At 42.0% G+C, this 14,574-nt stretch overlaps 1 protein-coding gene across 6 annotated transcripts in view; it reads left to right on the top strand.

Annotated features, from left to right (window-relative positions):
- Positions 1–14,574, top strand: part of TMEM245 (transmembrane protein 245) — a 946,795-nt gene that overhangs the window by 90,168 nt on the left and 842,053 nt on the right. For all 6 annotated transcript variants that reach the window (XR_005778944.1, XM_040431820.1, XM_040431819.1 and 3 more), the window contains exons 2-3: positions 3,789–3,906; positions 4,649–4,750. Coding sequence is in view for 5 of the 6 variants with exons in the window: in XM_040431820.1 (XP_040287754.1) it covers positions 3,789–3,906; positions 4,649–4,750 (220 nt within the window). In the remaining variant the exon portion in view is untranslated. The remainder of the gene's footprint in view (positions 1–3,788; positions 3,907–4,648; positions 4,751–14,574) is intronic.

Below are 14,574 nucleotides of genomic sequence, written 5' to 3'. Positions count from 1 at the left end.
TGTGGCAAAGTCCACTCCTGCAAAATATCTGTTCAAATGCAGAAGAAATACATCACCGACTGACCTCCAATACAGCACGGCCATATAAAAACACTGAGGATCCCGAAGTCGCATCACCTTTACACGCTGCAACCTGTGTAACAATTGCTTACCACACGTGGGACGCCACCTGTGACGCAGTAAAAGCCGATATCACTGCGTTATAAACTGTGAGTACAATAGCTTCGGCTCTTCTCTATTTACAGGCAGCAACAGTGTAACGATTAAATATGCACAGCGACTATTGAGTCGCAACAGCCGCAATAATATAAGTGACTATTTAAAAAGACTTTATTCAAATAGCAGATTCACTCCCCACTTAATCTACTGGGGCATCGACTGGGTTAAACAACCCATTTGGAAGGATATTATTTACCATTCAACGTAATTTGGTGCAAATATAGTAGAACTATTGAAACTTTTCAGGCATAAAGCATAGAATTTAGATATACAATATTGCAGATTTATATAATTATATTATGTTTTATTGTATTTAATAGTTTTACTATTTTATTATTTTTAAGAGTGCAAATTTTATGTATGTATATTTAACAGTGTATATCACTAATAAAATAATATTGGTATATTAACCATCCGTGTGGTACCGAATATTGGTGTGCCCTACCATTCTTTCTTTTGATTCTACCATTGTTTTTAGAGGATTGGGTGAATCCTCTCGGTAGGTGCACCCATTTCCACTCTTGATTATACAGGTGAGCCCTCTCTAAACACTTATCTCCACAGATTTGTCTATTGAACTTAATGGACAAAATAAAGAGTTCAGGTATGATTAAACGTCTCATTTCACATTTTCCGGCAGCTGCGACAGTATTAGTGGCAGCCAAATGGCGAGATACATCCCCTCCCTCATTGGGTACTTGGGAACTTAGATGTGATGATATATATAGGATGGAACAAATAGCAGGTTGGGAAAACAGATCCACCCCGATATTCCAAAAAATATGGAACCCTTGGATAATATACAGAGGCTTCCAATCTAATTAAAGAAACACCTCCTTCATCCTTTTATCCAAAGGCTTGAGAGGCCCGAAGAGTTGCTCTCTGAGTGGTGCTGAAATGTATGCTGCAACATCCTCCCCCCCCCCCCCTCTGCCCTTCCTCCCCTCCCCTCCCCCCTTCCCCTCTTTCCCGTTATACATAATTTACTTTGTATTTCACTATTCTTATGCTTTGGTTTATCATTTTTATACTTGGAATTATAAGTGAAATCAGCTGTCTTGTAATGTATAAGATGTCATTCTCATTTTCACTGATATTCACATAATGATCTGTAAAATTTTTGTACTTATGAGACAAATATGTACAATAAAAATAGTTTGAACATAAAAAAGAAAAAAAATGCCCCTTTCCCTTTATTTTATAATAAAAAAACAAAAAAAAAACCACACATATTAGATATCGCCGCGTCCGTTATAACCAGCCATTAAAATATATCACATTATCCACCCTGTCCGATAAACACCATAAAAAAAGGTGTAAAAAAAAGTCACTTTTGTGACAATACATCACAAAAATTGCAACAGCAAGTGATCAAAAAGGCGTATGCTCCCCAAAATAGTAGTAATCAGACCGTCACCTCATCCCGCAAAAAAAAAAAAGAGACCCTACCCAAGAGAATCGGTCAAAAAATTAAAAAGCTATGGCTCTCAGACTATGGAGACACTAAAATATCCTTATTTCGGTTTCAAAAATGCTATTATTGTGTAAAACTTAAATAAATAAGAAAAAGTAGACATATTAGGTATTACCACATGCGTAACTATCTGCTCTATAAAAAAAAAAGTCACGACCTAATCTCTCAGGTAAAACGCTTTAAAAATAAAAAATATGGGGGCGTGGATCGGCGGTGACCGAGCAGTGGGCGTAGAGCAGTGACGCAGCTGTGGTGATAGAGCGGGGGGTGGGGGGGCGTGGTGTAGTGACAACGTGGGGAAGAAGAAATGACAGAACTGACAGAGGGTTGGAGCAATGAAAGGTTCTGTCACGTCTCTGGCTCGGGGGGAGGATCAGTGACAGAGCCATTACAGAGCCAGGGGCATTGATAGAACTCTCAACTCTGACAGCATCCCTCAGAGGACCCCCTTTCTGCAGGTGTTGTCAAACTGGGAAGGCGAGGGTGGTCCTTTCCATGCCATATAAGCAGCTAATTTGCCTAAACCACCTAGTGGTACGGGTAGTAATGTGCGAAGAGCAAGAGTGTGCACTAAACTAATTGCTGTGATCACATTAAGGCCTCGTTCACACCAGGAAGTGCGTTCTGACCTGGTTCTGTCCAGAATGCACTGCACTACATTGCGGCCGGCTAACTATATTGTGGGGCAGGAGGGGGTGTAGTGGTCTGTTGAAGTGATTGGGACCATAACCATGCCCAACGGCTGCAATGCGATCGGCTGCACAGGATCGCAAGGCACATTATGCCTGCGGTCCAGTCCAAACAAAATACTGCAAGCAGCATTTTGACCGGAACTCAGGCTTAATTGTGCCTTGCGATCCCGTGCATCTGATCGGCTGTGGCTACGGTGCCATTCACTTCAATGGATCGTCACGCCCCCTCCAGCCGCACAACATAGTGAGCCGGCCGCGATGTAGTGCATTCTGGACAGAATCTTCTGATGTGAACAAGGACTAAACTTAGTCATTTCACACCACAAAGACTGGGACGCAAGCCAGCCACCTCCCTGCATAAGGAAGCGTGGTGGTGCATTGAAATATGGTTTTGATTTAAAATTATTTTTCAGGACAAGTAGATTGTCATGAGGGACAAGTAGATCGAGCCCCCGCTTTAGTCCTTCGACAAGTATTTTATATTTTTTTTATTTCCACACCCCTGATTGTAATGCATTGCCTCTCCTGGGCACCTGTAGAAGGCAGGTCCTGATGCCATGCAAGGCATTGGGCAGCCTCTGCACGGCATCAGGCTGCCTTCTCACCCATCGGGTCCCAGGCTCAGCAGCGCAGGGACCCATTGGGCTCCCTCGCCCGCAGCACACCCCTTCTATGTTGTGGTCAGCGCTGACCACGGCAAAGAATGGGTTAATGCGCCGGCATCAACGTTTTCACCGATGTCGGCGCATACAGCAGTGATCTGGCTAACTGTAACAGTCGGTTCCCTGCAGCTGATAATAGTACGGTGCTGGGCGGCAAGTCATGTCCCGCTGTGCCTTACTATTACGGCGCTTGTCAGGAAGGAGTTAATATGAAAGACGCCTTGGGCGTGATTCAAATGACCGTCCTCAGCCAGGGAAACATGGCCTATGTGTCAGCCGCATCTCCCAGACTGACCACTGCTCCCTGACCTGAACAAACTACTTCATAGTGATTTATGATAGTTCCTGTTTGATCGTTTTTTTTTATTGTACAATAGACCCAAAACCAGAAACAGACTATCATAAATAACTATGATGCGGTCAGTGTGGGAGATGCGGCTGACACACTGGGCCGCGTTTCACTGTAGTTTTGTAGTTTAATGTGTGGCATTAATGAAAACTGAATCAACGATGCCTTAACCTAAGGGTGTGTTCACATATGGCAGATTTTGTTGCAGAAAATTTGTGATTTGAAAATCCGTTCCAATTATCTGAATGGGGATATCAGAAATTCATGGCTTCCACCTAAACAACCCCAGTCAGATTAATGGAACTGGTTTTCAGTTGCAGAAATGTTCTGTCACAAAATCTGCTACGTGTGAAGGCACAGTTATGCAGGTGTTCTCTGTAACTGTTTTCTAGATTTGGACACTCATCATTGGGTATGCTCTAGCAGTCTCGTTCAAGTGGAACCCAGATACTCAGCGCTGTCTCACTGCCTGTTCCGTTCCTGTGTGGCTCATACTTCTCTTCCATTTGGGTGAGTTATTGATTTTCATAACGGTGATTTATTATTATTTTTTTATATGCTCAGTTGTAGTCCTTATGTGGCATGGCGTGCACGGGTCTTCACTCACAAAAAAGCCTCCCAAACCACCAGCATTAAGCCAGCAGTATGTTCCTAAAGAGGGAAAGGGGGAGTGGTTATCCTGACTTGAAGCAAGGAGGTCGCTGCCCCCTTGACTTCAAACTCTGCTGTTACATAGCGCGTGCAGGGGGTTAAAGTTAGTTTTTCAAGATTTTGGTGCATCTGGCTGGAGGAAGAAAGAATCTTTAGGAGCATACTGCTGGCTACTTTAAGGTAATGCTGGCAGTTTGGGAGGCGATTTTTAGGTGACAGATTCCCTTTAATCCATATGTAAGAACAGTATATAAGGAGCACTATGTGTTTTGATGATGGGCTGCCATCTTTCTCTGGTGCATTTGGAGAAAGATGTAGATTGCCGTTCTAACATGTAGTACTCATTTTATACTTTTATGTGTGGATCATTAATGATGTTATTATAGTGCAGCGCCCAATTCCCAGTTTTATAATTTAATATTGTGAAAACATATCTGACATATTAGAAGATACTGTATGTAACATTAGTTATCACAATGTTATTTAATAAAGTGCATATTTGTATGGTGTAATTATTTTAATGATTTTATCACCTTATTTTTTAGTCTTGTATGTAATAATATACTTCACTTATATAATGTTGTTTTCTGTTCTTATTCAGCATCTGTTGCTGGGTCTTGGAAAATTCCAGTTTTTCTTTTGGTAGTGTTCCTGATGACAGTGGGTACGCTACATGAGAAACAGTCTGTGCAGGGGTCATCAGGTAAGCTTGGATAAAAAAAACGCAAGCTGTGAACTGTCATGTTTGCTAAACCTAAAACGCAAAAAGAACAGAAACTTTTGGACTAGAGTACTGCAAATGCCAGTGTCTCAGATGCAGCTATTGAAAAATACCAAATGTAAAAATAAAACAAACTATAGTATAATGAAAACTCATCACATTAAAAAAGTAAGTTATGAATAAGATGCATGTAAACATGGACACAGGAATAAGGACCCCAAGACAAGGCAGAAAATGAAATATGTATCAGAGTGGACGCAGGTGATTTGGACACTACTGACATGGGTTGGCATCAGTAGCTTTTTCATTGCTTCCTATGGTTATTAGGGATGAGCGAATCGACTTTGGATGAAACATCCGAATTTGATTCGCATAAAACTTTGGTTCAATACTGTACAGAGCGAGCGCTGTGCCGCGAGACTTTGCATAATAACTTCATAAATTTATTTCTACTGTAAAAAAAAAACACTTCCCGCATTTGGGTTCGGTTCCAAGGTACCACTTGGAACCGAATCAGATTTCGGGAAATGTTTTTTTACAGTAGAAATCAATTTATGAAGTTATTACGCGAAGTCTCGTGAGACTTCGTTAAGTAATAACTTCGGCTCCTAGGAGCCCATACCTTCTAATACTGTACAGAGCGCTTGCTCCGTACAGTATTGAAACAAAGTTTTATGCAAATCGACTTCGGATGTTTCATCGGAAGTCTATTCGCTCATCCCTAGTTATTATACTGCAATAGGCACTTTACTATATGTGCTAGATAGACCATGTCTACTAGTTTATGTATAAAGTTATTACTGTGTACTTGTACATGATTTTTCTGTGGACCTCATTCCTACATCTTTAACACACTGTGAGATTCATTATTAACTTTTTTTAATGTGATGGATTTTTTAAATCTCTCTTCCAGTTCTTACCTCATGACAGCATCATAGGAGGTTGTTCCCCTTTGACCTTCTTAGGACAGGAAACAGAGAGGTTAAAAAGACCCCTCCAGTGTGTGTTGTCTCTACAGAGGATAGATGCTCAGAGGTTCCCTGCTCTGTGGATGAAGATATTTCTAAAAGAGACTTTCAGAGCCTAACTCTGGGGGAGGGGAGGAAGTCATCATCCTCTTCCTTCATTCCTACCTACCATATAAGTGGCTGTGCCAGAACCTTCTACGGGAGGTTCTCTGGCTTGGTCTTAACCCTGTTGAAATGGGTAATGCGGTTTGTGGTTACCACACTATTGATGGTTATGGGTTTATGGAGCTTAGATCCGCTGTTCCTTGGGAGGAGTTCAGCAGGATCGCGCCTCAGTGTGCTTGAAACAGCCAGCAGCTGGAATAGGAACGATTCCCCATCCTTACAAACGTTCTGTATGCAATGTTTAGAAGAAGCTGCATGACAATATTGATGCTGCTTTGGCAGCACATATACAAAAATTGGCAAGTGAACCACGCAGACAGATTTTCAGATAAGTGGATCCATACAGGTGTTTTGCTCCTCCTGTGGATATGACTTTATTAAGAAACAGCGACCATTTTGGTTTCAGTTGCAGATCTAAATCTTTTGCAGGTCTAACAATCTGTAGTTTGCCTTTTGTGAATTAATTGCATTAAAGAACCACTCCCATGTTTTTTTCAGACTTAAAATTTAAATAGATATTTAACCTCCTTTACTTTTAGTTACATGTTTTGATGCCAAGTTTATACAGAAATATATTTTTTCACTTTTTCGGTGACTGCATCATACGACTTTGATATGGCTAACTAGTCTGCCACTTATACTTATGTGTTCCCCAGGAAAACAGTATCTCTCCTTCATGTGCAGATAACCCCTTAACACATAATACTACAAATTTATGGCATTATGTGAGCCATATTACAGCAGGCACCCGGCTGCAATAACAGGGCACGGCGACCAAGCTGAAGCTCGTTATTTAGCCTCTCAGATGCTGTGTTCAAAAGCTATCGCTGCATCTTTGAGGTAAGGCAGAAGTTTTAAGCTCCCTCTGCCTTCCGATCACTGTCTCAGATCTGTTACCTTGACAGCCTGGGCCTGTTGAGGCTTCCCAGGGCTGTCATAGTAACCACCCTGCTTATCTGTGCAAAACGTATCTCAGCTTGTCACTATGGAGTGATCCAGCTGATAGACGATCATAAGGCGCAATTACCACAACCCGGTATAGGATACATCAAAATTTATTATGAGACAACGCGTTTTGGGGTCTTGACGGCCCCTTTATCAAGTCTGTGTCACCCTAATTTTATGTGCAGCTGGGTGTATACTGCCTGGTTTCTTCTAAAAATGGCGCATGTCCGTACCTTGTCCTAGTTGGATTAGGTGTAGCGGTGTCACCGCTACGGTCCTGTGTGCGGCACGTGTGGAGAGCTCTGCCTACGCGCCTTTTCCACACGTGCCGCACACAGGACCGTAGCGGTGACACCGCTACACCTATTCCAACTAGGACAAGGTACGGACATGCGCCATTTTTAGAAGAAACCAGGCAGTATACACCCAGCTGCACATAAAATTAGGGTGACACAGACTTGATAAAGGGGCCGTCAAGACCCCGAAACGCGTTGTCTCATAATAAATTTTGATGTATCCTGTACCGGGTTGTGGTAATTGCGCCTTATGATCGTCTATCAGCTGGATCACTCCATAGTGACAAGCTGAGATATGTTTTCCTGTATATATACCCGAGTGGAGACCTGGCCTTCACCCCAAGGGGTCTCCTGACGCATCTGGCAGCACCGACCTGCGACTTTTATACCTTACAGCCCACCTGCAATACGGTTGCACTCAACTCCGGTGCAACCAAAACAGGTGAGTCTATCGTATCCACCAGCTCTTTGGAGGAAGCTGTTGTACCTCGAATTACTTACCCTATGAGCGCCTTTCTCACCCTTTGGCCGTTACTTAATCTGTGCAAAAGGCAGAGCTCAGCAGGGAGTGCGTCAAAATCCCATTCATCCTAATAGATCTATTAGGGTGAATGGGATAATGGATCAAAAGATCCCAGGCCTTAAAAAAAATAAAAACCCTATAAGGGAGAAAAGAATCGTTCCCGACTCCAAATGTGGCAATCGAAAAAATCCCTGGATCAACATCCTTCCTTTTAAGGAGGGGTTGAGCCAAAGGGAAACTGTGTGTGGAACAAGATATCTATACATTTCCATAAGCCTCTATTAGGGGTGGGCGATATGGCCTAAAAGCTATATTGCAATATAATTTTAAGCATGTGCGATATACAGTTGCAAGAAAAAGTATGTGAACCCTTTGGAATGATATGGATTTCTGCACAAATTGGTCATAAAATGTGATCTGATCTTCATCTAAGTCACAACAATAGACAATCACAGTCTGCTTAAACTAATAAAACACAAAAAATTAAATGTTACCATGTTTATAGTGAACACACCATGTAAATATTCACAGTGCAGGTGGAAAAAAGTATGTGAACCCTTGGATTTAATAACTGGTTGAACCTCCTTTGGCAGCAATAACTTCAACCAAACGTTTCCTGTAGTTGCAGATCAGACGTGCACAACAGTTAGGAGTAATTCTTGACCATTCCTCTTTACAGAACTGTTTCAGTTCAGCAATATTCTTGGGATGTCTGGTGTGAATCGCTTTCTTGAGGTCATGCTACAGCATCTCAATCTGGTTGAGATCAGGAATCTGACTGGGCCACTCCAGAAGGCGTATTTTCTTCTGTTTAAGCCATTCTGTTGTTGATTTACTTCTATGCTTTGGGTCGTTGTCCTGTTGCAACACCCATCTTCTGTTGAGCTTCAGCTGGTGGACAGATGGCCTTAAGTTCTCCTGCAAAATGTCTTTGATAAAATTGGGAATTCATTTTTCTTTCGATGATGGCAATCCGTCCAGGCCCTGAGGCTGCAATGCAGCCCCAAACAATGATGCCCCCACCACCATACTTCACAGTTGGGATGAGGTTTTGATGTTGGTGTGCTGTGCCTCTTTTTCTCCACACATAGTGTTGTGTGTTTCTTCCAAACAACTCAACTTTGGTTTCATCTGTCCACAGAATATTTTGCCAGTACTGCTGTGGGACATCCAGGTGCTCTTGTGCAAACTGTAAACATACAGCAATGTTTTTTTTGGACAGCAGTGGCTTCCTCTGTGGTAACCCCCCTATGAAATCCATTCTTAGTGTTTTACGTATCGTAGATTCGCTAACGGATGTTGGCAAATTTGCCAGAGACTTTTGTAAGTCTTTAGCTGACACTCTAGGATTCTTCCTCACCTCATTGAGCAGTCTGCGCTGTGCTCTTGTAGTCATCTTTACAGGACAGCCACTCCTAGGGAGAGTAGCAGCAGTGCTGAACTTTGTCCATTTATAGACAATTTGTCTTAACGTGGACTGATGAACAGCAAGGCTTTTGGAGATACTTTTATAACCCTTTCCAGCTTTATGCAAGTCAACAATTCTTAATCGTAGGTCTTCTGAGAGCTCTTTTGTGCGAGGCTTCATTCACATCAGGCAATGCTTCTTGTGAAAAGCAAACCCAGAACTGGTGTGTGTTTTTTATAGGGCAGGGCAGCTGTAACCAACACCTCCAATCTCATCTCATTGATTGGACTCCAGTTGGCTGACACCTCACTCCAATTAGCTCTTGGAGATGTCATTACTCTAGGGGTTCACATACTTTTTCCACCTGCACTGTGAATGTTTATATGGTGTGTTCAAAATAAACATGGTAACATTTAATTCTTTGTGTGTTATTAGTTTAAGCAGACTGTGATTGTCTATTGTTGTGACTTAGATGAAGATCAGATCACATTTTATGACCAATTTGTGGAGAAATCCATATCATTCCAAAGGGTTCACATACTTTTTCTTGCAACTGTATATCGCAATATATTCATTTTTTTTTAAACTTTTTTAAAAAATAACTATTAGCCTCTATTAGGGTGAATAGGACTTCACACACTCCCTGCTGCCCTGTGCATAGTGCAGCAGGGAGCTGATTATGGCAGCCAGGGCTTGAGTAGCGTCCTGGCTGCCATGGTAACCGAATGGAGCCCCTCAATTACACTGCTGGGGCTCCAATTAGAAGCTGCCACCAATGATTTAATTGTGTGGAGGGGGCCCACAATTAATATCATACTTAGAAGAAGGGGAGTAAAAGGGAGTGGCTGTGGCCACCGTTCCACCAATGAATATAGTTAATATGCCTGAATACAAACGAAGCCTGCATGTGCCGGCCATATCCCATACCTGGCCTCTATTACTGCGCGCCGTGAACCGCTGCAATTAACCCCTCAGGACCTACATATATAGTCCTGAAATTCAAAGGTCAATCGCCGCTCAAGCTCCATAAGTTAAGACATGCGTTTAAGAAATAGAGGCTAAGGCAGCATTCAGTGATTGAGGAGAGTACAAAGTATGTGGAGAAGAGCACCATGATCCCCAGATACTCCAGAATTTGGTAGGGCATCCTATGTGCTTATACACAACGTTTTCATATGGGATAATCGTATTCGCAAGTGTTTTCCATTGAGATAAAGAGCATCTATCGCCCATCCATCTAAGGACAATGGTTTTGCGTGCCAGAAATAGGGATTCAGGCAGAAATATCTGGACATAATGGGACGTAATGGGGCTATGTAGCCTCATCTAAGATGCCAAATAAACATACGATGGGAAGAGTGGAAAGTGGAAGGTTCAGGAGATCTGAGAGAAACTTAGGTGCTTCCCAGAACATGTGCATATATGGACAAGCCCAAGTAAGGTGCCTGAAGTTTGGATCCTCTATAGAACATCTATGGCATAGTGCGTTATTTTATTGGGATTTTATGCAATAGACCAGGGCTGGCCAACCAGCGGCTCTCCAGCTGTTGCAAAACTACAACTCCCAGCATGCCCAGGCTGCCTACAGCTATCAGCCTACAGCAGGGCATGGTGGGAATTGTAGTTTTACAACAGCTGGAGAGCCGCAGGTTGGCCATCCCTGCAATAGACCAACACAAAGTAGCAAGTATGTGTGAAGTGAAAAAAAGATGCATGGTACTCTGATACCCCTAAATAAAATCCAGTGTGACCAATTGCTTTCAGAAGTCACCTAATAAGTAAATGTGTGTAATATATTCTCAAACTACTGTGAAGGCCTCAGAGGTTTGTTAAAGAGGACCTTTCACCGATTCTTACCCTATGAACTAAGTATACATACATGTGGAGCGGCGCCCGGGGATCTCACTGCACTTACTATTATCCCCGGGCACCGCTCCGTTCTCCTGCTATGTCCTCCGGTATCTCCGTTCCCTAAGTTATGGTAGGCGGAGTCTGCCCTAGCGCTGGCCAATCGCATTGCAGAGCTCACAGCCTGGGAGAAAATAACCTCCCAGGCTGTTAGCTCTGCGCTGCGATTGGCCAGCGCTAGGGCAGACTCCGCCTACCATAACTTAGGGACTGGTATCTCCGCCTACTATAACTTAGTGAGCGGAGATACCGGAGGGCATAGCAGGAGAACGGAGCGGCGCCCGGGGATAATAGTAAGTGCAGTGAGATCCCCGGGCGCCGCTCTACATATCTGTATAGTTAGTTCATAGGGTAAGAATCGGTGAAAGGTCCTCTTTAAGCCTCATTCACACGTCTGTGTTCCATGTATGTGCTCTTCGTGTTGAGAACCTGTCACAGATGCTCTCCATCCAATCTGACTGAGCTTGAGCTATCTTGAAAAGAAGAATGGACAAAACTTTACCTCAGCCGTGTTAGCCCCCCCATATCAAAATTTTTTAACAAAACATATGCAATTGGTTAGATCTTTGTTAGATCAGGTTAGATCAATTGTTGTTTGCGTTAGATCTCATACAGAAGTAGAGATATTAACAGTTATTTGCAGGGGGGGCTAACCCGTCATCAGCCCCCCCTTATCAAAAAATTGACCAAAAAATTAGCTATTTTGGAAGATATTTGTTAGATCAGGTATGATCAACTAGTTGTTTTGTTAGATCTCACATAATTACAGACTTATTAAGTGATTAATGAGGGGGGGCTAGCCCCCCCACATGCAATTTTCAGGTAAAATTTGATGCAGAGTAATAGGCCTTCGTTAGATCCGGTAAGATCAAGTGGTTTCAACGTTAGATCTCATTTAATTACAGAGATATTTCACATAAAAATACAGATATTAGGTAGTATTAAATAGGGGGGTTAGCCCCCCCACATGCAATTTTCTGGTAAAATTTGATGCAGACTAATAGGCCTTTGTTAGATCCGGTAAGATCAAGTGGTTTCAACGTTAGATCTCATATAATTACAGAGATATTATGGATATTTGGTATAACGTCAGGGGGGGCTAGCCCCCCCACATGCAATTTTCTGGTAAAATTTGATGCAGACTAATAGGCCTTCGTTAGATCCGGTAAGATCAAGTGGTTTCAACGTTAGATCTCATATAATTACAGAGATATTATGGATATTTGGTATTACGTCAGGGGGGGCTAGCCCCCCCACATGCAATTTTCAGGTAAAATTTGATGCAGAGTAATAGGCCTTCAATAGATCCGGTAAGATCAAGTGGTTTCAACGTTAGATCTCATTTAATTACAGAGATATTTCAAATAAAAACACAGATATTAGGTAGTATTAAATAGGGGGGCTAGCCCCCCCACAAGCAATTTTCAGGTAAAATTTGATGCAGAGTAATAGGCCTTCGTTAGATCCGGTAAGATCAAGTGGTTTCAACGTTAGATCTCATTTAATTACAGAGATATTTCACATAAAAATACAGATATTAGGTAGTATTAAATAGGGGGACTAGCCCCCCCACATGCAATTTTCTGGTAAAATTTGATGCAGACTAATAGGCCTTCGTTAGATCCGGTAAGATCAAATGGTTTCAACGTTAGATCTCATTTAATTACAGAGATATTTCACATAAAAACAGATATTAGGTAGTATTAAATAGGGGGGCTAGCCCCCCCACAAGCAATTTTCAGGTAAAATTTGATGCAGAGTAATAGGCCTTCGTTAGATCCGGTAAGATCAAGTGGTTTCAACGTTAGATCTCATTTAATTACAGAGATATTTCACATAAAAACACAGATATTAGGTAGTATTAAATAGGGGGGCTAGCCCCCCCACATGCAATTTTCTGATAAAATTTGATGCAGACTAATAGGCCTTCGTTAGATCCGGTAAGATCAAGTGGTTTTAACGTTAGATCTCATTTAATTACAGAGATATTTCACATTAAAACGCAGATATTAGGTAGTATTAAATAGGGGTGCTAGCCCCCCCACATGCAATTTTCTGATAAAATTTGATGCAGACTAATAGGCCTTCGTTAGATCCGGTAAGATCAAGTGGTTTCAACGTTAGATCTCATTTAATTACAGAGATATTTCACATTAAAACGCAGATATTAGGTAGTATTAAATAGGGGGGCTAGCCCCCCCACAAGCAATTTTCGGGTAAAATTTGATGCAGACTAATAGGCCTTCGTTAGATCCGGTAAGATCAAGTGGTTTCAACGTTAGATCTCATATAATTACAGAGATTTTATGGATATTTGGCATTACGTCAGGGGGGCTAGCCCCCCCACATGCAATTTTCTGGTAAAATTTGATGCAGACTAATAGGCCTTCGTTAGATCCGGTAAGATCAAGTGGTTTCAACGTTAGATCTCATTTAATTACAGAGATATTTCACATGAAAACACTGATACAATTAGGTAGTATTAAATAGGGGGGCTAGCCCCCCCCCCCCCCCATATGCAATTTTCTGGCAAAAAGACATTCAAGCTAATAGATAATTGTTAGTTTTTTATTAGGCCGCACATGGTGGTAAAAAGTAATAATCATAATGTAATTAGGAATAAAAGGTCTTTATTGCAGTTTTATTTTCTCTCAGATAATGACAGGAAAGTTGGTGATTTTATATCAGAAGTTAACCCTTTGTGGCAGTCGCTTAACATTACTTTGACTCAGTTCACTCATAAGCAAATTAGCTGGTGAGCTTTTTTTGCACAGTTGTTGTGCGTTTTTGTTTGTACGATTTTGCTTGTCCCACGGTTTGCCAGATGGTCACGGAGTCACCTACCTCAGACAGTCGCGCCGATGGTGCCATTATATTCTAATGGCACCCCAGTTGCCCTGGGTGCAACGCGCGGCTTCCCACCACAATTCTGCCATGCAAACAAAAACGATCCTGGCTAAAACAGCCATGCTTCATGGGTCGCTGAAAAGGTACATGTACCTTTTTCTAGGATTGCCATGTGGATGTCACCCCATTGAAATTAATGGGGCCGCACGGCAATCGCTGTTCGCAATTGTGCAGGACGCACGTCCCAGATCGCATAGGTCTGCACCGGCCTTTAAAGTAGCTCCTGCACCTTTTTTGCGCGACAGGTGTTTTTTAACGTTTGACAAATCGCAAAGGTGTGAATTGTGCTCATAGACCTGAATGGAAATTTATTTTGTGCGATATCATGCGAAGCGATATGAAGTTAAAGCCGCGACATAAATGGCTTAGAGGTGAACCTAAAGAAAGTCTCCTCTCCATTGAGAACAGAACACAACACTTTCTGCTTGTACTCTATGTGACCTCAGTCATAGGTTAAAAGTTCAGTTTGTATCTCTTTAGCATGTATCTTTTTTGATGGTGTGAACTCTTGAATGTATATGGATTATTTTGACATCATGGTATTTTTTTTTTATTTCAACTTTTAGAAGTTGACAACTAGTTCAGAAGTCAATCTTGAATATAGCTGTAACCCAGTGATTGGGATCCAAGGTTCTCTGGACATTCTTTATGTGGCTTTTGTGTACTTTTCATCTGATTTTCAGGGC

Source organism: Bufo bufo, chromosome 5, assembly GCF_905171765.1.
Source record: "Bufo bufo chromosome 5, aBufBuf1.1, whole genome shotgun sequence".
In the NCBI taxonomy this organism is placed as follows: Eukaryota; Metazoa; Chordata; class Amphibia; order Anura; family Bufonidae; genus Bufo; species Bufo bufo.
The sequence above is the reverse complement of the archived record's forward strand: the minus strand, read 5'-3'. Positions and strand labels throughout refer to the sequence as shown.